Source organism: Haliaeetus albicilla, chromosome 3 (assembly GCF_947461875.1).
Source record: "Haliaeetus albicilla chromosome 3, bHalAlb1.1, whole genome shotgun sequence".
In the NCBI taxonomy this organism is placed as follows: domain Eukaryota; kingdom Metazoa; phylum Chordata; class Aves; order Accipitriformes; family Accipitridae; genus Haliaeetus; species Haliaeetus albicilla.
This window is the reverse complement of record NC_091485.1, coordinates 44,088,914-44,116,335: the sequence shown is the minus strand read 5'-3', so window position 1 is coordinate 44,116,335 and position 27,422 is coordinate 44,088,914. Positions and strand designations below refer to the sequence as shown.

Sequence of the window (27,422 nt, the reverse complement as noted above, 5' to 3'; positions counted from 1 at the left end):
TGCAATAATAATAAGGAAAGAAAGATGTTTAGATAAGTAAATATCAACAGGAAATGACCATTCAAAAAACCTAACAGAACAAGCAATCAAGTCAATGCTATTCATTACTGGGACACCACACAGCTTACATTTTCATTTTTGAGAGTTTGAACGGAGCTTTTCTTTACCACGGCAATCAGGTCAATGCAGTATTTGCTGGGAAATAAGTGTAATAGCTCTAAAGTACTTTGACACAGGAACGCTGCTGTTCTCGGTTTACTTGAAGCATGCAAGCATGACGTCCTCCACCTCATTAGAGAAAGCAACCTAAGGACGGACTGGTTCTGTCTGGAGGGTGCATACACACAATAAGTATGCCTCATAACTTAATGGAAGAAATCTTTTCTCGTGTTTCAAGTACCAGATATAGTGCAGTGGCTGGTAACAGTCTATTAAAAAGCAACTTCTGTCAGATGTATAGTTGGTCAGAAAATTAAATGATGGCACAGGGTAGAAAAGGCAACTAACTGTAAGAGGCTGTACATTACACCCATTGTCATTTTTTTTCAGGCAAGTAAGTTTGCTAGAGAAAAGAGCATAAAAAGTGTGTGATACACAGAATTGTAAAAGTGAAGCAACAGCGGGAACAGTCTACTAGCACACAGAGAACAATAAATGCAGGTTCTGTAATGGAGGTTAGATGGGTATTAGCTACTAGGAAGCACTAACGGAGTGAACAAGAATGACGTTTAAATCATCAATATCCAGGTGCTTAGCATTACTTAGGAATAAAGCAATTAGGAATCAAAGGGAATAATTATCAGATTTAACAAAGAGGCCATTTAATGTTTGTCACCGTGTCATTACTCCTATTTAACGGTAGAGGAACACTAAGGAGTTAAAATGCATTGTGAGTACAGATTAGATAGTGCAGTGAAACAAGTCACAACAGTTATAATTAAAAAGTGGGTAATTGCCACAGTTACTGCACAATAACATTGAAGATGCTATTGCTTGCCCCTACGCTTTCAACAGGAAGTAACAGGCAATTGTGTGTGGAGTCTGCTGAAAATATATTAAATGATAAATACTATAGATGGAAAATGCATGAATGATGCAGTTAGTGTGAACTGCTGCCCCAGCTTTGTCATGGTTATTTGGGCTTGTCAGCTACTTAGGATTTTTCCGATTTCTTTCTATTCTTAACCTCTTCAACCCTTACACAGCATATTGTCTTCAGTCTACTTATACTGATGATGCCCAGAGCAGCCAAGATCTATTCCATTTTCCACATATTCTTCTGAATTTAGTTGAAATACACAGGATTCAGTTAAATATCCAGACAGGCTGCAACAGAATAGTGAAATCCACCTGTTTTATTAAAGTTAAATGTAGAACTGAGGGTTTCCAAGACTAAATGAAGAAAACTCGATGCAACTAATGCTCCATTTCCACACATGAGAGATGTAGAATAGAAAATTCACTAATCATAAAGAAACATTCTAATCCTGCTAACTCTTTTAAGTGACTATCAAAGAGGAGAGACTTCTCTTTCACTTGGATGAATCAGAGGGCTAAAAATATAAAAATGTAACTGCTACCAATGGGCCAAAAGCAAACAGAGAACAGAATTTAGTGCCCTAATAATAAGGAAAGTAATTGCTGCTGAATCAAATTTCTCTCTTGATAAGATTTCAAAAACCACTAAGTACATATTACCCAGTGATGTGTGCATTCTTGGAAAAAGCTTCTGTGAATCTTCAAGGCAGCCCAGGCTTAAGTGATGTGCAAAGAACCTATGGTAATGATGATGACATTAAAAGGTTCACAGAACCAGTATTAATAGCTAGAAGCAAGATGAAGCACTAGTTTTCTGCAAGGGATCATAGGCAAAAACACAAAGCTAAGAAGAAAAGAGAATGTGAATTTTAAGAACAGCTGAAAACAGCAGGTGAACTCTTCTATCTACAGTCACCTAGAAAATAAGAAGGGGTTTGAAGAACAAAGATGAGCCGGAACTAAAATTCTGTATGAATTAGAATTCCACCAAATAACTCCATATTAGGAATTATGCTGAGCAAACATAGCAGTAATTTTGAGACCTTGCTCAGCATTTGATGCCACAAGATGGTATAATTACATTATCTAGAGAAATATATCCCACAGCTGAGAGGATTCTTCAACATATCATCCTAGAACCACACAATAGTTCTGACATTAAAAACCACTTGTTTCAGAACAAAATAACTGAATTTAAAGTTAATGGATCTTTTCATTGAGAAATGAAGCTATCTTATTTTGACAAATCTAATAATCTTTGCAAATAAAAGTCCAGTTTGAGCACTACATAAAGAAGACAAAATGAACTGTACTTTGAATATTTCCATCTTTTGCAATTTAGCATTATTTTCAAGTGTTCCAGTTCAAACCTTTCATAAAAGCAAATACTGCATTTAAAAAAAGAAAAGTATTTTGCAAAATTTAGCTGGGTTTTGTACCTTTTTGGAAACCCATAAATAATACTGGATGCAACAACATGAAAGTGGAAATCCCTCATAAACTTGTATCAACCAGTGAAACTAATCAGGCTAATTTCTCTGTCTAGCATGAGTAAAGAGAAACACAAAAGAGAATTTTAAATGTAATGTTCACTATTATAGTGTCACTAGTTCCCTGTCTTAGCAAACAGCAAACATATTCTTTAAAAGTGAGGATCTTACTAATGTTGACACTGTCCTTTAAACAAACATGTAGGACAGAATGGATGGGCTTTGCCACAGGAAATAGAGTTACCAGCCCTGTAAGCATCAGTGAAAACAGGTAAATATTTGAATATAAGGGAGACTTCTGAAGTGCATTTTTGGGACTGGGTCCAAAAGAGAAGACATTACACGCTTGCAGTGGAATTCACAAGAAGTAGACTTGAAGTATAGGATAGTGAGTCATCAGGGACTTAGCTTCAGAAAATCCTTCATGCAAAGAATGATGTAGAACAATTGTCCTGCTGGCTGAGCATATACGTGCTGCTAGAAGAACCATAGGCTCAATTGGAAGAAAAGCTTGCTTGGAAGCCTGCTTCCAAAAAAGATATTTCTTAAACAATTCTTAGCATCAGATATAAATGTGAACTATCAGCCAAAGCAGGGTAGAGAAGGAAACAGAAATGGGTTAACTAGGTGCAGAAAATTGGTACTAGTGTTGAGTACATACTGGAGAACATCTGAGTATATTACTGTTTTTCTATGATGAATGATTAAAATAAATATTTTTTTCCACTCACTATGACTGCTCCATTATGTATCATTAAGGAATGGAAATTTATGCATGCAAGTATTTGCCAGGCAACAAAAAGGGGATGTAGGGGCTATTTAGCATATGGCAGAAGAAAAATTTAACAATGAGATTTTACTAGCTAGTTTACGCAGTGGGCTTTGCCCACAATGGGCTAATTAACCTTAAGAAGATGCAAGATGAAAGGGGGTAAAAATCCATCTCAATTGGCAGTGCATTGTGTATGCTATGGTACTAATGATTTAAATTTATCTCAAAGAAGAGATATTTGGTGGAAATTAAAAAAACTGAAAATTTAATCATTATGGACCAGTTAGCCTGTAATAATACCTTTTGTATTATTGACAGGACAATTTACAGACTCTGAGGCTACAGTGATACTAGCAAGTTAAAGAGTACCAGGGAACATTTCCCAAAAACTGAAAGTAAACCATCTGTAAAGTTAAACAGTAAGAACGGTGACTGCCACTGTTTTGGCCTGGGCCAACTAGCATTCTCCTAAACAATTCCTGAGCACAGCTGAGAGGCTATCATGGGCCCACAACCATTCCCAAGAATCACTTTGCATGGGGACTATCTGGTTTTGAGAGTAAAAGAATGTAATAGTATCTTCCCAAGCAAATTTCATTTAGTGGTATAGAGAAAGACTGAGTTTTCCAGAGCCCATTTTACCTGAAGGTCAACCTAACCGAAGCTGTTTAGCGAAGTTATATGGAGAAACCATATCTATAATTTTGATGAACAACAACCAGCCATTTTTGGACCTGGACACTGTATGCCATTAAGAAGGAAATACAGCTACTTTATACTTCCTTTATATGCACTCTCTGTGCCAATAACTGTTTGACAAAAGCCAGAGGGCACTCAGCCAGAGACTCCATTGTGGAAGGAAAGCCATTCTTATCCAATGAAGAGAAAAACAAGATGCTTTGACCACCACTTAGGGAAACAATAACATGATCATCATCAATCAAAGCAGAACTGTGTAGCAGAGAAGACATTGCTACAGTCTTAGCATGTCTAACAACACTGGTGATTAAGCCCCTACCCTACTTGCCAAAGTGAGTTGCTTTCTAAATCAAAGTTTGAAGATCAACAGCAAGTGGATTACTGGATAAAATGAGGTGAGGGGTCTTAACCAGCTCCCTAACTCTGCTGTGCACATATTTGATATGAACGTGCAATGTTAGAAGATGAATGGGAGAGCTTCAATCTGCAAGGCTTCACTCACAACAAACTCTGACTGCAAAATCAGAGCCTAATACAAGAAAATAAATTAGGTTCATTTTTTGAGTACTAAACAAATCATTCTGCAGAAAACTTGATTCTCTAACATCAGTGAAACTTATTGCAAGAGGAAGTGCTTTCCAATGTGAGCAAAAACCAGAGTGAAACGAGAGTCAAAACAGTCAGTAAAACAGAGTTACATGTTCAGTTAAAAGTGCAAGCCTAAATGAAGAGACACATGGCTGCAATGACTTTACAAACTAGGGTTAGGAGATATTCAGGAGCTCCTGGAATTTGGATCACAATGAAACTTCCATTACAAATTACCTTCAACAAAAACCTTCTTATCTTAGCAGGCAATTATTCAGAAATATAATAGAGGGTCTTGGGCAGCCTTTTATTTTAAATATTTATTCTGAATTAAACAACAGGTTGGACTAGTCTAAGGGGTGGACCAAATGCCTGATGAGCCGATAATGTGGGAATTACTATTTTGTGCTTCATCAGATGTTACTTTAAATATTTGCATACAAAAAATTTACATTAAAAATTCTAACCCAAGTTTTGCCTGAAGGAGTATCATTCAAAACAAACAAAAGAAGCATAACAATGCTATTGTTATATTGCTTTTGTTACAGAAGCCTAATATGGACCAAAAACATTCCTATCAATTAGATTTCAATTAAAATTATTTTTTTTTTTTTTTGCAAAATCAGTTATCATCCAGGCTACAGCAAGAATTGAGAATTGTACTGAGTACACCTCATAGCAGTACTTTTTAGCTACCCACACCAGTCTCACAAGCATGATATGAATGCATAATATGCTGTGTTTTAGAAGGGGATGGTGACCATGCAAGATGATCAAATTAATTAAATGAGAAAATCATCCCCTTATAGACTTACTGTTTGAACTTTGTGGAAATCCAGGTAAGGAGGATGGACCATTCATTCCAGGCAGAAGAACAGGAGGAAGGCCAGGGAGTCCTGGATAAGCTGCTGGCAAACTGATACCATGAAGAGAACTGCTGTCCATCATGCCTGGCTGCTGTACTGTTAATCCTAGCACATCAGTAGCCTTCTTTATCCGATCCAATTCTTGCTGTGCCATCAGCTGTCTAACTGTTGTAGGAGCTAAATAATCTTTCTCCCGATCTAGCTGACTTCCCACAGTTTCTCTCACTTTTGTAATATGTTGTTTGGAAAAGATATGATCTCTTATGGACAAACGTGCAGAATATTTCACGCCACATAGAGAACATTCTGGCTTTGTCCCATCAGGTCCAGTCTGATTAATCATGAATGGCTTCCCTATGTTAATTTTGAATTTCTTTTCTTTAGCTCGTGCATTCTGAAACCAGACCTGGACCACACGTTTGGGCAGGCCAATCTCATTCCCTAGCATTTCGCATTCCTGCATTGTTGGAGTCCGGTAGTCACTAAAGCAAGCCTTGAGAACTTTAAGCTGAAGGTTACTCATTTGTGTTCGGAAACGTTTGTGGCCTGGCCGATCACTGTTTTTGGATTTAAAGGGATTGCTAGCTCCAAATGGGTTAGGTGAACTTGGATCAGCTATGCTTGAAGTTTCACTGCGGTCGGCATTATCATCAGCGTCATCAGTAATGTAGTAACTTTGGTCATGATCACCATCTTTTTCACTGAAATGTATTGAGGGACTTGTTAGGGAAAAGAGAAATTTATCATCGGTATTCTCATTTGTAGGTGTAGTTGCAGCTTTTGATAGCGTGTCGTTCACAAGTGGTTTTGGTTCTTTGGGAGGTGATGCAGGTTTTGCATCCCCTGAACTGCCAGTCGTGCTTTCCATTTCATTGTTCCCCTCATCCCCTGTTGTGGCATCGCTAATTGCTGTATTAATTGATGAAGTCTCATCAAAGTCAGTCTTGTTTTGATCATATCCAGAGTCAGTAGGAGGGGCATTCAAATTTTCTATATCCTCACTAGACTCTGCTTTAAAAGAAGAAGGACTTAAGAGGTTCTTCGGTGACATTTCTGCAGTTTTGCTAACAGGGGTTGATACAGTGGAGGCTAATTCATTTTCACTTGATAATTCAGTTTTTGCTAATGACAGTGATGGGTAATCAAAAAATATGTACTTTTGTGGACTTTCTCCTCCATCTTCAGTTGATATCAAAGGACTTGGAGGCAAACTATAACCGGCCTGTTTCCCTTCATTCCAATGTCGAGAGCGAATGTGACTTTCTAAAGCTGATTTTGCCTTAAACAGAGCTCGACAAAAAGGACACCTTTTATGGGACTGGGCTGGACCAACTGCACGGAATTGTCCCTTTCTTTCTCGGGCTCTTGTGTTCTGAAACCAGACTTGTACCACTCTCTTTTTCAGTCCCACTTCACGTGCAATATGATCTAGCATCTTTCTCGTGGGGTTGGAATCTAGTAGGTACTTTTCATAGAGTATTTCCAGCTGCTCTGGAGTAATTGTAGTTCTTAAACGCTTATCACGATGTTGATCTTCTCCACTGTTTCCTCCCTCTTTCTCACTACAGTTATTGTCTTCTTTATCATCTAGTTTTCGTTTCAGGGAACCAGAAACTGTAGCTGGGTGTGCCGTATGTGATGAGCCAGTCTGTGGTGGCATCTGAGCAAGAGAACTATTAAGTAACTGTCCAGTCATCAAAGGATTATTGGGGTCAAATATCATATAGGGCATATCCATTGGCCTTTCTAAAAACTGTGAGTGAAGAAATTGGTTTTGAGCTGCTAGGAAATGCATGTGCTGGTGCTCTTGCCAAAGTTCTAGAGTTGGAAAGGCAACTGTACACTGATCGCATTGGTACTGTAATAACTGAGGAGGTAGACTGTTCTGTAGAGAAGTCATTGAAATTGGTAAAGGACTGGAAGGAACAGGTGTGGTTTGTGATGCAGAAGGAGGTCTCCCTACTATCTGTGATTGTTTTTGTTGCTGTGGTTGAGAAGCTGAGGGCTGAGGGTCAGAAGAGGTTACTGGAGTAGACTGTACTGGTTTGGCGCTTTGGGAAGATGTATCAGTTTGCTTAGCGATGGTTTCATTTTGTTTTGGTTTTTCTGTGGGCTCTGGTTTAGGAGAAGACTTCTCAGGTTCTGGTTTGGGTGATGGAATCAAAGGAGTACTAGAACCAGAGCCAGAGCTTGCTGCTGTAACTGCCAGGCTTTTTGATGAGTCGTTTTGGCCAGAAGCTGTGCAGTTCTTATACACTGTTTGATCAGAGGCATCCATAGAATCTTCAGTTTGGCTTTCATCTTGAGCGTCATCATCTTCATCTTTATAACACTGCTTTTTCTGGTGTGTAATCAAATCAAAGATCCTGGGGAAAACCACACTGCATTTTTTGCACTGATATTGCATGTTACTAGTTCGAATGTAACGCTCATTCGTCAGTTCCCTTTTCTCATTGTCTTTAGTTTCAGCTTGATTTTCATAACTTTTGCGAGCTTTTTGTCGTGCATTTTGGAACCATACGACAATAACTCGAGTAGGTAGGTTAAGTACAGTTGAAAGTTGTTCAATTTCATCATCCTTTGGATAAGCATTTGTGTCAAAGAAGTCTTGGAGGACACGAAGCTGGTAGTCAGTAAACCGAGTCCTAGATGATCTCTTGCTGAAAGATGCATCAGACTTGTAAGGTTCTACAGCTGAAGGTTGAGGATCTATTCTGATATCTTCCAATACTGTTATAGGAGGGTTGCTGAAGTTATATGGAGAATCTTTATTTCTCTGTCGTTCTTTAAACAGCGTATTACGAAACCAGTGCTTGATAACTTTCTGTGAAAGACCAGATTTCTCAGCCATTTCTTGGATCTGCTCTTCACTAGGAGAATTGTTAATATCAAAATAAGCCCGCAAGATTTTTAACTGGTCATCTGTGATTCTTGTACGTGGACGCTTGAACTGAGAGTGCCGCAGGAAATTGGGATCTAATCCCAACTGCTGCTGACAAAGCTGGGTAAGATCTGCAGATAAAGTATCCATTGGTGGCAACTGGAGGGCAAGCTGAGGAGGCAATGCAGGATGCTGCACTGGCTGCATCATAATTGGAGGGAAAAGCGGGAGATCAAGTGAAACGGGAAGCTGGACTTGAGGTGGGGCTGATGGTGGCGGTGGTGGAGGAGGAGGTGGCGGTGGTGGAGGAGGTGGCGGTGGTGGTGTGGGTGGTGGAGCTTGCAAAGGACTGGGAGTTGTGTTTTGAATTTTTCCAGCTCCAGCTGAAGAAGGCTGAGAAGGAGTGGGAGGAGGAGGAGGTGGTGGTGGTGGAGGAGGAGGCGGCGGAGGCGGTGGTGTTTCTGGAGAAGATGGAGAAATTGGATAAAGCTTGTCATATGCCTCCCTGTACTGTCGGGCAAACTTTTCTAACGCTCCATATGGAAAAAACTGTCCATGCACATGTTCTTGATGACTCTTCAGAATAAGAATGTTGGAAAAGAGCTTACTGCAGGTTCCACATTCCAGTTTGTCTGTGTTTTCACCTTCACCAGTCTTGCTTTTTTTCTGTACTTTTTGTCTGTTCTCGTTGTATTGGATAACTAACTCAAATCCAAAGTTCTCCAACAAAGCCTTGGCTGCATTCCCCCTTGCTCCAGAAGCTATTCTGGGTGGTGGGATGGCTGATTCTGAGGATTTCGGCTTCTTCATGTCTTTGTTTTCCTTTAGTCCTTCATTCTCATTAGTAAATTCTTGCTTTGGCTTCTCTTGTTTCTCAGAAATTTCTTCTGACTCCTTATATGATGGCATATCCTTTATCAGCTGGCAGTCTGTACTTACTAAGGTATTTTGCTCTGCTTTCATCAGCTTGCTACTTTGCTGCTGCTGTTTTTGGGACTGAAGTTGGGGTTGGGTGGATTGATACTGTTGTGCTTGTTGCTGCAGTATCTGCAGCTGGGTTTGGCCAACATGGTGTTGAGTTTGTATCTGCTGCTTCAAATCTTCTAGCAGTGATCCTGTCATACCAGCCATTCCAGGCATACCGAATGTGGCAGAACCAGGCAAACCCAGATCTGGGCTTAAGCTAAATTCTGTCCCAGGTATATAGAATGGGAAAAGGAACTGAGGCTGTTGAAATTGCAGCAGTGCTTCTGGTGTCATTGGAAAGTGAGGCAAAAAAGCTGGGTTTAGAAACTGGGGTTGAAAGAACGCAGCTTGCTGTTGCAGTTCATGCTGTAGTTGCATTTGAAGTTGTGCTGGTGACTGGGGTGGGTGATGTGTAGGCTGAGCAGAAATTAATTCAGAAGCTTGCTTTTTATTTAATTCTTTGGCATCTAAATGTGTTTCTTTGCTGTTAACTGCTGGTAAGCTCATAGATTCTAGCATTCCTTGGCTGGGGCTATTAACATTCCCTGCTGCACTATTTCCGCTACTTATATTACCACTTGGTTCTAATTTTGCAGCCCTTGCCTTTGTCTGATGAAGCACAGATCTCATATGGATTTCCAATGTAGAACTTTGGCTATATGCAACATTACAAATGCTGCATTTGTAGGGTTTGTTGTCAGTGCTGCTGTTGGTTTCTTGAGGGACAGGACTTGATGCTTCCTGCAAAACCTTTTTGAGTTTATGTAGATGGGACACTGAGTTATAGTGGACCAAGAGAATATTCTTTTGGGTGAAAGACTCTTTACACACCGTACACTTATATGGGCGAGATGGATCTAGAAATTTTTCCATAGTAAAATTTGGCCCTTTTCTGAAAGGTAAGGTCCGCTTTGGTTCTGAGCCCATGTCGTCTGGAATAGAGCTGCTATCACTTCCTACAGGACTTGCTTTACCTTCCTGGTCCATCTCATAATCTCTTTCTATTTCTTGTTCTAGTGCATGATCATCTTGTGCTATACTTTCACTTTCTGCCCAGAGTTCACCATTGACAGGTAAAGATGCACACAGCTGCTGAAGTTCGGCTTCATTGAGTTCAGGGTGGCCTGCTTCCAAGTGTTTTTTTAAAGCCTGGAATGTACGGAAGCTACGTTGGCAAAGGCTACACATGGTAGCTGCCCGAATAGCATGATACTGGGAATGTATCTGAAGCTTCTGCATAGTCTTAAAAGCCAAGCTACAATGGTTACAACGGTACTTATAGACATGGCGGTCAGAAACAGAGAGCTGTTGCTTCTTCTGCTGTTCATTTAGCTGATCCGTCATTGAGTCAGTGGTCTTTATCTCCTTACTGCTGCTCTTATTCCAGTCTGGTGTTTCAGTAGATTCCTTAGGTGGCTTCTGTTCCTCAGTCTTAATTTCCATTCCAGTTTTTGATTCATCGATCCCAGGGGTACTTTTCTCATCCACAGGACTTTCACCTAGTTAAAGAAAGTGAAGTGTCTTTTACACAAGTAGAAGAGAACAGCACATAGTATTAATTTATTTTTTTTCCATCAGAAATCAAGTAAGGCACCTGGTATGCCATGTGTTGGCCTAGCAAAATATAGCAACACATCCTTGCCCCCGAGGATAAAGCAGACAGGACCAACAGGAGGTTAAAAAAAAGTAGAAGTAGCAAAATTCAAACATGATGATCAGACTAGCAGTGGCAGTTGGCCCAGTAGTGGCATAAGGCTTCTCTTTGTCATAAGGTAGGAGTTTACTCATACAATGGGAGCACCAAACAAGGAAATAAACAGTAGGGAAGACGGAGGGAGTAGAAATGGGGACAATAGGTAGGACAGGTGATTAGAAAGGAGGAGGAAGGTGGTCTGAGGAGAGAGGGAGGAGCATGCTGTAAGAGTGTCCTGGTTTCAGCTGGGATGGAGTTAATTGTCTTCCTAGTAGCTGGTACAGTGCTATGTTTTTGAGTTTGCTATGAGAAGAATGTTGATAACGCTGATGTTTTCAGTTGTTGCTAAGTAGTGTTTAGACTAAAGTTGAGGATTTTTCAGCTTCTCATGCCCAGTCAGAAAGAAGGCTGGAGGGGCACAAGGAGTTGGGAGGGGACACAGCCAGGGCAGCTGACCCAAACTGGCCAATGGGGTATTCCATACCATGTGACGTCACATCTAGTATATAAACTGGGGGGAGTGGGGGCGGGGGAATCACCGCTCAGGGACTACCTGGGCATCAGTCAGTGGGTGGTGAGCAATTGCATTATGCATCACTTGGATATTCCAATCCTTTTATTATTACTATTGTCATTTTATTAGTGTTATCATTATCATTATTAGTTTCTTCTTTTCTGTTCTATTAAACCATTCTTATCTCAACCCATGAGTTTTACTTCTTTTCCCAATTCTCTCCCCCATCCCACTGAAGGGGGGAGGTGAGTGAGAAGCTGCGTGGTGCTTAGTTGCTGACTGGGATTAAACCATGACAGAGAGGTAGCAAGGCAGCTTCCCAGCACAGAAAACAGTAAGTGTCCAGGATAAGAAACCTACTATTGGAAATGCAGGGAGAATTGCTTGCCTAACATTCCCCATCGACGCTGGTGAAAGTGCCACTGTCTTTTAGGACTGGGTCTTATTTGCTGGTTAAACAAGGAGGGTCTTACCTTCAAAGTGGCTAGGCAATACTGTTTAATTTCACCTCCACCAAAAGCAAACACTCTGGCATACATGTGCATCCTGGTAACTCTGCATAGGTGCAGTCAGCCAAATTCAGGCCCCTTGTTATTTTTCTCTTTTTATCTCTGTGGCTATATGCAAGCCAAAAGGATTCACTTTACTAAGAAAGAAACAAGTGGCTTATTTCTAAACTGCCCCTACCTAGCTTCTATATGTTTGGGCTTTTTCTTGCATACCTGGATATTTCCCAGATCCCTCAGCTGTAATGGTTGCAGATGTGTCACGTTCAGATTTCTCTGAAGCAGCTGCTGGCAATAGCATACTATTGGGCATCATGACATCTGGTACAGGAACCTTTGAAAACCAAGAACACAGTATTATTACAGGAAAAGTCACACTTTAATACTATACAACAGTATGAAATTATAATTCAAAAGATCTACCATGTCTGGATCAAAGACTGCCAATACTAAACCAAGATCTTGATTCGGTCCTTGATAATGGCTCTGACAGACCACAAATCCAGAGCATCGGGTGTCCCTTGGTGGAGAATCAACTCAAACTAATCCACAATAAGGTGATGCTACAGAACTACATACAATCAATATTTCATTCGTCTCAATGTCACCACAAAGATGGTTTTGCTGGCTATGTCAGGTTGGTTGGATTTATCAGGGGCATTCTCCTCAGACATCCTCCAAAGACGGAGATCATGTTGCGATAAGGTCACCAGTCAGTTCTTGACTGAGGGCATTCCCACTTTTCTTCACCTGTATTGTTTTTTAAACAAATGCTGGACCTTCCATGATCTTTGAAAGAAAAATGTAAGTTTATTTCCATACAGAAATAGCAACTTACTTCCATTTAAAATAAGATTTTTCTTTCTTGTCTTCAATTGCTTATGTATCTTCTTCATACTGCTTTACCTGTTGTGTTATGCTTTCAAATTATAGACAGAAATCTCTTAAGGATGTATTCTTATAGGTGTCTGAGAGTGCTCAGTTTAGTTCAGTCGACATGAATATTTGCTCAACACTTCATGTCTTCCTTCTGCTTGGAATGTTAAAACATACTCATATCTGAAATAAAGGATTGTCTAGGGCTTCATGCTAAGACTTAGCAGGACTGGGTTCAAACTCCTGCACTACCAGAGTCTGTCTAAATGACCTTGGATAAATCAGTTCAGACCATGCTGCTGCTCTTCATCTCTAACATAAGGGTAGTATTTCCTTACTTCATAGAGCAGTAACAAGAATATCCATAGGAGACATTTTTGGGTGGTAAATTACTACAATAATAGAAGCTGCATACATTACTAAGTATGGGTAGAAACACCTTTTGTTCCTCTTTAACAGTTTAACAAATTATTTTAAACCTTTATTAGGAAACATAAGAATTATATCTATGTATGTATGTATGTACATCAATTGCCTGTTGGAAAAAAATATTCTAGACTTATTTTAAAAAGCCCAGGGCTTAGTATATTTGTAATTTAAACATGGCATTAATAGCATCCTCTCAGAGGACTAGTGTCTTTGAGTTTATTTGGGAGGGAAGGACTTTTAAAAAAAATTATGTAGATAACTGTAAATATCCCAGAGAAAAAAATTTGCTAATAAAGGTATTTGTCATCAGAGAGTTCAGATATGGACAGAGCATATTAGTGTTAGCAACCAGGACAATTTAGATGATGCAGACTATGTTTTGCAGTCTCTTTCTCTGTCAAACAAACTTTTGGCTTTCCTCGCGGACAACTCCCCAGCACCTGGGGAGGAGAGGAGAGCTTTCAAAGTTGCCCCACTATCAGCATAGAGGGAATCACAAAGAACTTGAAAAGATGGCTGATGCTGCTCAATATGGGGGGGGGGTGGTGGTGTCCACATTTTTCCAGTTTCCTAAAAAGGTCTGGGAAAGTTAAATTTCTACTCCATTTGCCTTGTGGTGGGCCAAAATTACATGGTCTGGCAGAGCTATAGTTAGTAGAAAACCAAGGAAAAGAAAAGAATAATCCCCAATTCTGTATTTGCTCATCAGCACTAGGCACAAGGAACCCTAGACCTTCAGGGGAGAGCTCTTTTAATTCTTTCCTATTTTTTTCCCACTTTACTTGGGAATGAGGTGGTAGGCCTACAACCACAACCATATAAATGAAGGAGTCATCTATGGATACAGAAATAAATCCCTAAGGAGGTGGATGCCTGAGATCTCCAAGTGCATTTCCTTCTAAAAAGGCAAGACAACCAGAATCAGGGTGTCTTAGGAGGTCTATTTTCTAACTGAATCTATACTGTAATAATAAATACGTTCTAGATCTGATTGTGTCTTTACTGACATTGTTTTGAATGGTGCTGAGTCATTATTTTTCAGAAAAATTTATTATTTTGACATGGTTTGTACAATTTTGTAGTGAAGAACGGGATTCTCCTGGTGAGGTTGGAATGTGTTTCATCCTCCAAATAGTTTGCTGGTTATAGCATTCATCCCAATCATGGGGAAGCCAGTTCAAGTCCCTGCATGATCCAGGGTAGGTACCTGAAATCAGATATGCCATATCCTAGAGAACTGACCTAACTTGATTCCTACCTATTCTTGGACTTGCCTTTCTGTTTCATACTCACATTTATTCACAAAGAACTAAAAGGTATTTTATACAGAGGCAGAAAGTAAGAAACAGGATAATCATGTTCTCCAATTAGCATGACTATTGATATTTTACAGTGAATTTCATGTAATAAAACGCAAGTACAGCCCAGCTATACATAGGAATCCTTCTGTGTTTGGGAACTACATTCTGCAGGGAACTCCTATTATTTTACAAACAGAAGTCACAATACCTCTGAGACCTGGATATTATTAGACCCAATTTGCAGGTGTGCACTTAGAGACATGGACAGGCTTTGCTTTTCCAAGGTTAACGTCAATGAGGAACTGCAGGTTTTCAGCATCTTTGAAATCCACCCTCAGTCATTTTCCCAAGGGATGTCAGTCACTGGATGAGCTGGCAACAGAACCTCAGAGTCCTGACCCACTCCCCTCCTCTCCTCGGGCTACCTGAATACTATGTCACGACAAGTACATTGCCCAGAGGCCCAAGTACATTTCTGTAGCATGTGCATCAGTATTTGGAACACTTACTGTCATGAGCAGTTTCTCCACACAGTCAGGGGACACACTGTGCAAATGGGTCAAATGAAGCTGGAGATGCATTTTGTTGCTGAGGACATCCTGGCAGAGGGGGCAGCAGATAACAGGTTGCATTGAATGCTGTGACAGGACATGCATCTGGATACGATTTGGGTCCCTACTATTGTAGTTACAATAAGGACATTGATAGAACTGAAAAAAATCAAGATGAAGGCTATTAGTCAGTGTGCTTTTTGTAACTTGCTGATATTGCTACTTCAACAGCATATCATCTCTGTTTCATTCTTGAGTTATTTGAAAGAGTTCTAGAATGCAATTAAATTGTTACATTTTTCTTTTACCTGCTCATGACAAAATTTATTGTCCTCTGGAGGCTTTGATTTTTTAGCTGCACCATCCTCTTCTTTTGCCAGAAGAAGCTGTTGTGCCCCTACCACAGTGTTCAATTTTGGTTCCTTCTCTGGTGTGACTATTCCTGTTCCAAAAACATAATTTTTAAGAACATATTTTAAACTTTAAAATATCCTGGTTTACAAAGAGGCTGTGATTCCAAAGCTCTGTATTGTCTTTGAGGGTCTTTTTTTTTTTTTTTTTAAGTTCTGAGAAAAAATATAAACATAAAGAATAAAACAACTCTGGTAAGCACAAAGGTGAAAATACACTTTTATCCTTGATGGAGACTCTATAAATACATTTAAAAATGGACTCTTCTCTACTGTTTAGATAACCTTAGGTTGCCTTTAAAGATGAATCAATAATGTTCTTTCTTTAGTAGCTCAGTATGAATTTGTGTATTACATTAAAACAAATCAGCTTTTGCTTAAAAATCTTGTTTTCCAAAATAATTAATTTGCTGCTGTTTAATTACCCTCTCTCTTTTCTAAACTGTCTGAGCAATATGATTATTGTGCTGTTTTGATAACTCCTGCCTGGTTACAATTCTGAAGCTAAATATAGTGAGGCTTTAAAAGAAATACTGTGGAGAATAGGATTTCAGAGCTAACTTAATATTAATTATATACAAAGATCAGTCATTTGGGATTGCCTTAGATGTTTACACTGTGAATTTTTACAGTCTGGCATTTGTGATCAAAACCAGAAAATGATTGTTTTCTATAGATAGTTCTACTATTAAGTATTAAATACTATATTTAATATTATGCCTGAACTAGCTGTGTAATGTGGCCCAGTCTTGCACACATCAAAGAAAAGAGTGCAATTCTAATTTCCCAGTCCATCAGAAAATTCTTTCCAGCGTCAATTTGCCAGATAATCTCTTCTGCTAGGCTGGATATTACAAGAGCATTGGGTAGGCATGTCACATACATCTCACGACAAACACAAAACCTCATTTACCAACCATTCCAATCTCATCATAGAGCGGCATCATCTGACCTTTTTTCTGCTGTTTATTATGAGTATTTCTAATTTTAACTTTCAATTTTCACCATCTTCCAGTCAATTTGCAACTAAATTATTTCCAGGGTGAGGACACTATCACTGGACACTGGGTGCAAATACATCTTGAAATGCAATGAAGCTAAACCATTGATTGCTATCAGACCCAACGTAAATATATAGTCCAGGGGTAATCTGATTGTATGCTGTGCATGAAGATTTATCTTGATTTTTTTCAATCCACATAAGGTTCATATAAATGAACAAATTGCACCTCATTGCACAATAACCTAGGATTAATTTAAAAATAAGGTCATGGATGTTTTGGCAACAAAGTAAACATGAACAAAGAAAATACTTGTATATTTCTGTAGACAAACCCAAGAACTTTTTATTCTTATTATTTTCATATAGACTTTGTGAAATATTGGATATTACAAGAGCAACATTAAAGTGAAGTAAAATAAGAGAACAGCTTTCAAGGTAAATACCAAATCCTCATGGTACAATAATAAACAATTGAAAACTGAATCATACAGGGACATTTTCTGAAGGGCATTTTTTAAAAAAACATAAACATACTTTACGACTTACACATTAATGGTGATTTTCCCCCACATTGTTTTTCATTCCTAAGTTGCTAATTATTTCTTTTGCTGTAATTTAGATCAGTAAATTTTGCATGTTCTTGCTCAAATTAAAGTTTATTCCTGCCATATTTCCCTATTTTTAATGACCAGTTTGTCAACATCGGTTTAATATCTGAACAAGCTGCCTCCTGGAGCCCCAGTGAATTTTTACACTCTCAGGAACCGATCCTGGAGGCCTCATTTAGTGCTGTGCTGACGACCTGAAGGACTAGTGATGCTTAAAGACAAAATCTACATGGTGCAATCACATAAGGCACCATCTTATTACTCACTTCGGTTTAGAATACAGTACTCCCTGGCCTATCTGTATTTACTTGGCAATACACCATTATTATTTAAATGTCTTAACCATGAGAATTATGGGAAGTAAAAACGTGACATACTACATTAACAGAGAAAGGTTGCTTCTCAGGTTTTAGAAGGATAGGTTCAAATTATTAACCTCTCTTCATTTCCAACTGTCAAAAACGTCTAACAATTGACTACTGTTTCTTACCTTTATCATATGTCACTTTTAAAACGTCCCTTTTTTTTAAAGACAAATTGGCCAAAATCTCAGCTGGTGTAAACAGACACTGTTATACAGGAAGCTGAATTTCAAAACCAAAATAAACCAATTCTGCCTTCTCTTCCCCTCATCATGCTAGATTGTTCTCAACAGGTTGTTACAGAAATTAGGATCCAAATTCTGCTCCTAAATTCACTTGTGCAAGTGCATTTAAATGTGTTTTAGCAGTGGTTTTTAGCTGCTAGTGAAATTTACCGTGGAGCACACTCTGTGTGCGCCTGGGCACACACAGGGTTAATATTACATATCATCTTCCACCACAGGATGGAATAACTTAATTACTTCAAAGGGCCTATAATAATCATGAAACACATAGTTCTTGTTTCTATAAAAACAAGGGGGTTTTTTGGTTAAATTTTCTTTTGCGGTTAATATAATAAAACCGTAGAGTTATAAAACACTGTGCTGGGGTCAATAAATGCATAACAAAGCACAGCTTTTTATTATGTTTACTATGATATTTATATAAACTGTCGAAAGTTACAGAGGCTTTGTTGTTTTTGTTGTTGTTGTTGCTCTGGATTCATTCAACCCCAAGCACTGTTTCTTCTTAAGCAACCAAAGTTACATCTGGCCTATAGTAAAGTAACCGAGTCCATGACTTATGGTGAGCTTTGCAGAAAAAAAAAAAAGTGAGGTTGATTCTTCCCTCTGGCACGGGGATGCCGCTCGCCCCTGCACGAGGACCGACCCCCCCCAAGCCAGAGTATACGTGCCAAAACCAAAAGAGATTGGCTCCTTACGCAATGGTCCAGCTATTACAACTCAGTGCCTCGTCTTGCTGTATCAACTTTCTGCTTTCCGTGTTGAATTCACTGTTTTAAGCAGCTTCCTGTAGGGAGGCTGAACAAAGTTACGGTCTTACAGGAAGGGTGTTGAAAGAGGAGGGAGAAAGGAGAGAAAATATTATGGTCCCAAGCATGCTGTGTGGCACTGTTTTCATAGCTAGATGTTCCACTGGCATGCTATTCTTACTAGGCAGTTGTAGGAAAAGACTAAATCTAGTTGTTATTCATGTTTTAAATGTGCACTTTTTATTCTTGAGACACATTATTTGTTGGGTTTTTTCCTAATTGTGAAACACAACTGCAATTCATTTTATAATATAAAATACACAGCATTATTTTAGATGACTAATGTAATTTCAATACATTTAGCTCACAAACTAAGTTTAATTATAAATAAGTGCCATGAAATAGACTAGTCAATGATTGTCTGTCAGTTACAGAATTATTTAACTTGTGTAGGATTGCTAATATACAAATGACATAATGGACTGCAATTCAGATGTCATCACCTTTGTAACATTTTTGAAACCCCAAAATAAAAATAAAAATGTTTGTGTAACTAACAAGAAGGAGAAAGTTAATAAAATACATATACTAGTGAAAAAAAACCCTGGAAAAGCCATAATCGAAATAGTATTTACTTATTTATGAATCTATGTATTTGATAAAGATTGCATAAGTTAAGACTTCTGACACATCAGATGATGTTATTCAGCCTCAAAATAATTCTAAAATTATAATTACTGGTAGAGTATTCTTTCTAATTAGAGTAGAATGAAAGGATAATTTTCATTGCAATAATGAAGGTTAATTTCCATCCTTCCTCATGTTTACTACCTTATTAAAAAGTGCTCCCCTTAGCCATGGCAGAGACATATTACATTTTCAATGCAAATGTATTAATCTGGATAAATTCCATATTAATTCTTGCACTGCATAGAGCTGTAATTTGGATTATAATTAATCTAAAGTGGCACTAGATTTAAATGACAATATAAATGAGGCATTAGCAGGCTTTTCTATTCTGAATGAATATTCAACAAATATAACTTGCATATTGCCAAGTCTCATTTTGAAAGCTCTACTCCTTGAGATAAGGTAAGCAATACAGCACAACAGCTTACACAAACATACTGTTACTAAATACATGTTAATCCTTTCTTGTCTAATAGATTCTATGCTAAAGAGGGGTCGCACCACTTTCCTGTCTAACTTGTTAGTATTGTGATTAATTTATTGGTTTTCCTGAGATTTCTTTGGCAAGACTTGCAACACTCAGTTCATGAGAAAGCCTAAATTAACATTCAATTATACACAAGCAGTTATGCAGTCATTAGAAATACTTGTCAGCTGAGTGAAAATTAAGATGATGGTCTGAATGTTACATATGCAGAATTAATTTAGATTAGGAAAATAAAAGTTTCTAAAAGATTTAGGATTTTACAGTACAAACTATTTTCTGCAAAGCACAAAGGCAATCATGTATTTTAGCCCTTGTTTTTATATGAATCTTACAGCAAAGTTATTTGTGTAATTGCTGGCACGGGAATGCAGAACAATTATGCTGGTTTTTTGTAGTGCACCCAGTAGGCATCTGGATATAGGTTTGTCCTAATTAAACTTGGCCCTTATGAGTGGCTAATCCTGATGGAATTTTGAGAATTCCCCTTCAGTATTTTTTTCTAGATTCCATCATTTATTTTGCTGGAGCTTTAATACCGTATTCTTTCTTGAACAACTCTAAATGGACCTGCCTAAGAAAAAGAGAGGGCTGATTGATAAAATCCCTGCAGCAGTTCACAGCATCCCCTAGGCAGAGTGTATGGTAGGAAATGGGGGCTGGAGGTGGCTGTCACCTCTCTCCTGGTGAGTGTCCAGGACAGCCCCTGATGAGACTGCACAGGAGCATCTATATTGGCCTGGGAGCATGGCTTTACTGCACTGCAGACAGTATTTACCAAATCAGAGAGCCAGCCAAGGGGGATATGTATTTTAAACCACAACACATTTTCTTGCTCAACATCGTCCTTGTCATCATCGGCCTTTCTTCACTCTCTTGATCTCAAAAAATAAAGCGACTGAAGAGCAGCTGAGGTTCTAAACTGTGATGGGTACTGACCTCAGCACCTCAACAAGCAAACTTAAAGGAAGCTTTAATCTTTAAGTCAGCCTTCTGAATTGATTTGGCATGGAAAGGGCCATCTATATATATTTTTTTTAAATAAATCCAGAAATGTTTAATATGTAAAGAACAAATTACAGTATGGGAGAATTCAGGTGTAAAGAAACTCATACGTAAAATGATATTTTCTCTACAACTATATGTCTTTATGGAGAATACAACCTCCTTTGTATGCTGCTGTCATTGGCATACAAGGAAAAGATATATGACTACCTGAAACTAATAGGCTTCAACCTGTTTCAGCACTTCTTCTGCTTCAGTGAATCCAACATAATGTAACTAGGTATAGCGTGCGGCAAAAGTAGCCAATGTAATATTCATTGTGACCATAGATTTCCATCTCATACATAAAAAGCATGGATGAAGTCACATATTTGCCAAATCAAACACAGAAAAAGCCTTGGGTATCTACACCAGATGCTGGCCCTGGGTTTGTTTGTGCACAAGTAAATGTCATGACATAGGGGTTTTGTTTTCAAAGACAGTAGCTTTCATTACTGGGCTTTGTCTATTCCAGGAGATCAAAATTACCCAACCCATAATCCGTTTTCAATGATATTTCCTCTTTCTTAGGCTGAATCATCTGTAAACTTTTTCACTGGATTTTGTGTATTTTTTTCAAAATGCCTCAAATAAATGCCCAGGAAGAGGCCAGATTCTTGGGAGTAACTGATCAGAGAGCAAGAGCAAAAAATAATAATAACAAAAACCCCCACATTCTTTGGGTTAAAAGGGGGGCAAAACCTGATTGAAGAAAAAATTCAAGTGGTACCTAATCCTATGCTTATGAAAAATTAATATGCCATCAGAGGAATCACAAGTACAGCTAAGATTAATGAAAGGCGCTTAAAAAATTACAAGCACACAAACTGATTTGATTAAAAAATAATCTCACTGGTCGTCCTGTAATATTCTTCAACTTATCCGCATCTATCCTGTCAGATGGTTATGATTAAAAATAGGTCAATGGGAGGCTACTGATAGAAATCACATGCAAAATGCACATGAAATGAATAGTAGTGGGAATGTCCAGACAGTTTAAAATGAAAGAACATTTCATAAGTTAAAAAAAGGGGGAAAACAAAATTCTAGCATCTTACCAGAGTCTTTACTAGATTTTTTGCCTTCACTATTGTCTCTCTCACTTGAGTCTTTATCATCAGTCACAGCCACTGATGTACTTTTAGCAGACCCTTCTGTATCTTCACCTTGTTCTTCTGCAGATAAGCACAGAAAAGATCTTAGAAAAGAAACTCAGTGACCACTTAAAAGCAGTTAAAAAATATGTCCTGTAATAAGAACAGCACTAACAGAGGGTGGCAAAACAGGGGGAAGGAGGGGTGGGGAGAAGAAAAGGGAAAGAACAGCACTTTAAAGAGGTTGGCCATTAATTACGAAGAAGTTGCAATATTTTGAAATCTATCCAGAAATTCTGACCGTGTCTTTATCAGAGTACCCGCTTTCCACCAGTGTGACAGATTTAAGGCCTGTCATTTCATATTCTTTGGCTAGAAATGATTTGTGTTAAAATACACGCGCGCGCGCGCACACAGAGCCTGGAACAAAAGCAAGCACATCTAAAAATGCATCTGGGAGCCAAAAAAAAAAAAGGGGGGGGGGAAGGGGGGGAATTCAAATATAAATCCTGTTAGTGCAGCAGTATCCCGCTAATTGCAGTAAGTAAGTATTAGGTATTAGGTACTGTATTAAATATAAACCTCTGGCTTTGCGGGCGAAGTCTCAAATTTTGTCTCCAGGGGGAGCCATTCAGGATAAATGATGCAACTTGGTATATGGCTTCTGAGGAAGCAGCATTACCCACACCTCACTTACGTGTTCACACCAGCTAGATTACATGGAAATCTTCACAGTAACTCAAGCCCATTTAATTATTCGGTAAATCTTAGCTATGCTGCTACTGGTGGATTAATCTGTTTATGCAGTTAGCTTCTATGCTGGGGCTGTGTAGCACTAATCCGTGAAAGGCCCACTGTTCCTTTTCATCCTGTGATCATTTGTCTCTCACTGTGCTGATGTCACATTTTAATGAATTTTTAGCAATCTGAGTAATGCCAGATAACCTGACTTGCAACTCCCTATATCACAGCATGCTGTTTTCATTGCCGCACACAAAAAAAATAAAAATCATATTTCCCAGCTCAGGTAGGAATTGTATAAATTAGGAGGTGAAGGTAAAATGGGATTCGAAGCACCAGGCCGCTCAATTTCATAAAATCTTTAATGACCATATAAATTAACCCTGGAAAGGCAAAAGGTCACAGACACACATTTGCATACACTCTTCTATTCACTTTTGATAAGCAGAGCTTTTATGCAGGGAACATGATACAATTAACCCTTCAGGAACCATACAAAATGCAGCTACCGACATTTTAAGTGTCAAGCATTAACTGAAAATTACACACTGCATAAAATTTTCATTGTAAATGCTATAGTGATTGAAAGGGGAAATAGTGGCCCTCTTCGCACCCCATGTTTTATTAATAACATTCTGACAGCCAAATGAAATATCCTCTGTCATATGTAGCAGCTGAGCACAAAAAAATTGCTGCTTAGTGCCTTACTTGCCAGCCATGCACTGAAACTGTATGCCTAGGCAAACAACCCTCAGATCGATGTGGTGAACCTATCCGGTTCTCAACCCTCTGCGAAACCTTTTGTAAATCAGAAGAGAAAAACACAGCTACAATTTTGGAAACCAAACCAAAAAAAACCCCACCAAAAAAACCCCCACCAAGCCCCCCAAAACCCCCAACAAATCTCAACCACGGATCAATGTGTTTTGCATTGACATCAAAATACAACATGTTAGGACTAAGCATGGCGTCCACTTTTTGGAACAATAGAGGGAGAAGGATGGTCCCCTCTTTTAGAAACAATTGCACATAAAAAAGAAATTTCCATCAGAATGGACCCCCCCCCTCGTGCTGTTTTAGTGCTCCCCCCCGCCCCCTCCCACGATGATAGCTAATCAAACATGGTAGGCATCCCTGCCGCAGCTGGAAGCGGGGCTGTGTTTGTCAGGGTGGCAGGGGAGCGCGGTTCGGGATGCTGTGAGCCTGTGATCATGCCTGGCTCGGGCTGTGTTAATGCCGAGCGCGCACACATGAGGCTCGTATCCAGTGTCAGGCCCCGTGGCCTCATGGAGCCGATGGCAATCCCTTTCCGAATCATCCTTGGGAATGGACGCATTGCTGCTTTTACTAGATTTACTGGCCCAATCCCCCTGGGCTGGAAAATGAAGTGTCAAAGTGCTACTGAGTGTCCTTATCTTGAGGGGACATAAAATTGTAAGGGCTATCGTGGCACACATTAATAAAACATTGTATGTGTGTCAGGCAAAGAGAAAGAAAATTATGAAGGTACTAAAAGAAAAGCTACAGTATCATCTGGGTCTCATCAGACAATTTTTGCAGGGTGCTCTCCTGTTTTTCTGGTATGTGTTTTAAGTGTGAGAGAAATTCCCAGACATGTTCTCCTATACATCATCGTGGTGTCTGACCTCAGCCTGACCCTGGCAACAGTTTGAGAAATCTGAATGTGAACAAAGACTCTGTGTCAGCAGCAGGGAGAGATTGCGGGATAGACTTTCCCCATCAACTTAATCGCAAACAGCAGTTCTGAGGCCATAACTTTACAGGGCTCCACCAAGCCACAAACACATAACCTTTAGAGGTGAAACTGCCCCCCGCTCCCCGCCCCCCCTCCTGTGATTTTTCTCAGTCTTGTGGTGCTCCCTTTGATGTAGCAAGGCAATTAGCTCTAATGTTCAAGTACTGCAGACCTGTTTTATGGTTTGGAAGGTGAGAGCTGTTTATTACAGGTAGGCTCCTGGGGGCCATAAAGGCTTTGCAAATTTTTAATCATGCAAAAAACTAATCAAAATGTAACTTATACACACCATAAAAATTAATATCATTATTATGCACGGTATAAATTGCCTGCCCTGGCTTTCAATGGCACTCACTTCTAGAAAATACATTTGGCAATCATTTCAGAAATATGTATGGCATTCACTTCAGAAATAAATTTCATAGACAGAAATGATAATACAACTTCTCCTATTTTCCTTCAAAATGACAGAAAGGCGGTCTAAGATTCACACTGTTGCGACATTTATCAAAGGGACAAGATGGCACTACAACAGCTCTAACTTAAAAGCAGTTAGCAAATTACAAAAAGAATCCTTAAGACCATTCATTAGAACAGATACTGAGGATATGTAACGAAGTCTGCTATCAAAGACACTACATAACTCTGCCGAGATGCTGCAAACATCTCTTTTTAGTAACATTTTTGTTCTTACTTCATATGCTAACCAACAAGGATACTATTCAGTTATAAAAATATGATGGCCCCTGCTGAAAGACACAAAATTATGAATTATTATGTATCAACAAAATACAGTATGATGGTGCTACAGATTCCAGGGCAAGTCCTAATGCTCTGTTTTAAATTTACAAGAGTCCTGCCTATATACATTTACAAATGTCAGCTTTGAAAATGAATAGAACACCGGATTCAAATATACTTTAATGGCTTTAATAACACTTACTATTGCAATATGATATTTTATTCACACCTGGTTTTATTTTGTCTAAATGTTGAAAATTTCTTTTGATGTTGGATCTCTTGAATTTAGCCATTATCAACTTTTTTCCTCACAACTGACTTCTTAGAATTAAACACAAAAATGAGGTTAGCAGTCTGCACTAAAACTGTAAAATAAGGGAAAATGGAAAAGTTAAGCTTCAGAGATAATGTTAATCAGCTGATGTTGTATATTGCATATTCTATGTCATATACTTTAATATGTTAATCTACACTCTCGGGCCACAATTCTATACAGGTTTTATGAAGGAAGACCCTTATGACCTTCCCTAGCCCAATGAAGCCAAGATGTGTGATGATTTCAACTGCAAAATCCAGGCCTCAGCCAAAGTTGAATAAGAGATACCAGCAGCAAAATTAGATGAATATTCATACACAGATTAGGAAAGCCTGACTTACTGAGATGCAAATAAAGGGACAAATGCATCCACCATAGCCAAGGGAAAGTATAAAGAAACAAATAATATTTTTCAAATAAAATACTGAAGAGTTAAAACAAGACATGTCTGAGTTGAAACAATCTTCTTTACTTTAGTTTAAATGCATTGTGATAATCACGGAGGCATATCAATCACCTGTCCCTGTGTTTTAGCAGAGAATTCTCCCTACTGATAAGCAGCACTGGCAGTCTGTCTTCAAGTCTATTTAAGGCATATTATTTTCAAAGGTTAATTTTGGTTGGGTTTTTTTTACATCACTGATATATCAATCAACAGCCAGTAGTTCCTATTTGGGTCCTGGATTTTGTTGTTGTTGTTGTTGTTGGTATCCCTTTTTCCCCTCTCCAAATTGCAAGTAATTTCCTAAATAAGCATGATCTTCTAGTTGTGGGTGAGTAATTGTGGTTATGAGAGAGAAAGCAAGATTAAGCAAGTGTTTGTGGCTGAGGGCCGGATGGATCGGGAAAGGAAAAATCAATTGAATAAAGTAGTAAGTAAATAAATATAAAATGAGAGAGAGATTTTAAAAAATAATTTGGGTTTGTTATTCAATACATTCAATAACTAGCTGAATCAAAGGTATTCATAAATGTCAGTATAGGTGTATCCCAGGTTCAACTGGTAGAGTGAATGCCTTATTGAGATTGTCAGGATGAGAAGGTAACCACTAGCAAAGGATACTGGAAGGGTGGATTGGGGGAACAGATAATGTAGGGAAAGGAGGAACAACTAACGAAAGAAAATGAGGAAAAACCCACAGAATATGCAAGAGAAGAAAAATTAACTGAAAGCAGGGCTTGTGGATTTACTTCTGGGCTATCCCAGTTACACTACTGGGTTGATAAATTCTCCCTGACTTCTGGATTGCCATTTGTCCACCCAAATATTCCAGAAAGTATTTGTTCTATTTTCTGGCTGGTCTTACAGAGCATGAGTGAGGAACAGTATGCCTCACTCATTCAGGATCTTGACTACATCCTCTAGTGGTCATATTTCATCTTCAAATAGGATTTCTAATTTCTCCTTTAGGGACTCAAGGGGAATAACTGCACCAACCCGTTAATAACTGTTTCTAATCACTGTGTTATATTTAAAACTATAGCTGTTAAAAGGCTGAAATTCCCGCAAACAAGCCTATAATTAAGTGATGATCGTCATATTGAACAGAAAGTGTTAACTGGCAGTTAGTATCAAATTGTACCATTTTGTTTTGTGGTGCATAATTTGAATTTTTATAGCAGTCTAATGCTTAATTTCTTCTGGTTGAAACGCATCACACTGTCAGAGGCAGCCAACTGCAAAGCTGGCTGAACAGAGCATGCCGTGGTGGCTCCTTCCCAAGGAGTGTCACAAATCACACCCACTTTATCCATCCACTCCACCCAGCAGCCAGTATTCCCCACTTGCCATGCTCAGCCTCACCCCTCTGGCTGCTGGAGAGAGGCAGCTCTCATCTACCCTACTTCTTTTTGCTGCTTAGCTTCTGAAGGTAGAAAAGATTCATTATCACCAGCTAATCAGCCCAGCACTTTATTAGTTCCTAAACTAGTTTTTTCTACTTTTTTTTAATTATTATTTTCTTTAACCACAGTCTACTTTCAGCTGCTGGAGAAGGAAAAGGAATGTT

At 38.8% G+C, this 27,422-nt stretch overlaps 1 protein-coding gene across 4 annotated transcripts in view; it reads right to left on the bottom strand.

Annotated features, from left to right (window-relative positions):
* The window catches only part of ZFHX4 (zinc finger homeobox 4), a 152,826-nt gene that overhangs the window by 5,170 nt on the left and 120,234 nt on the right, over positions 1–27,422 (bottom strand). For 3 of the 4 annotated variants that reach the window (XM_069779546.1, XM_069779548.1, XM_069779547.1), the window contains exons 5-9: positions 21,824–21,940; positions 15,479–15,612; positions 15,129–15,329; positions 12,230–12,347; positions 5,403–10,799 (exon numbers count right to left, since the gene is read on the bottom strand). In XM_069779546.1, the coding sequence (XP_069635647.1) occupies positions 5,403–10,799; positions 12,230–12,347; positions 15,129–15,329; positions 15,479–15,612; positions 21,824–21,940 (5,967 nt within the window). The remainder of the gene's footprint in view (positions 1–5,402; positions 10,800–12,229; positions 12,348–15,128; positions 15,330–15,478; positions 15,613–21,823; positions 21,941–27,422) is intronic. The other variant, XM_069779549.1, reaches the window with a different exon arrangement.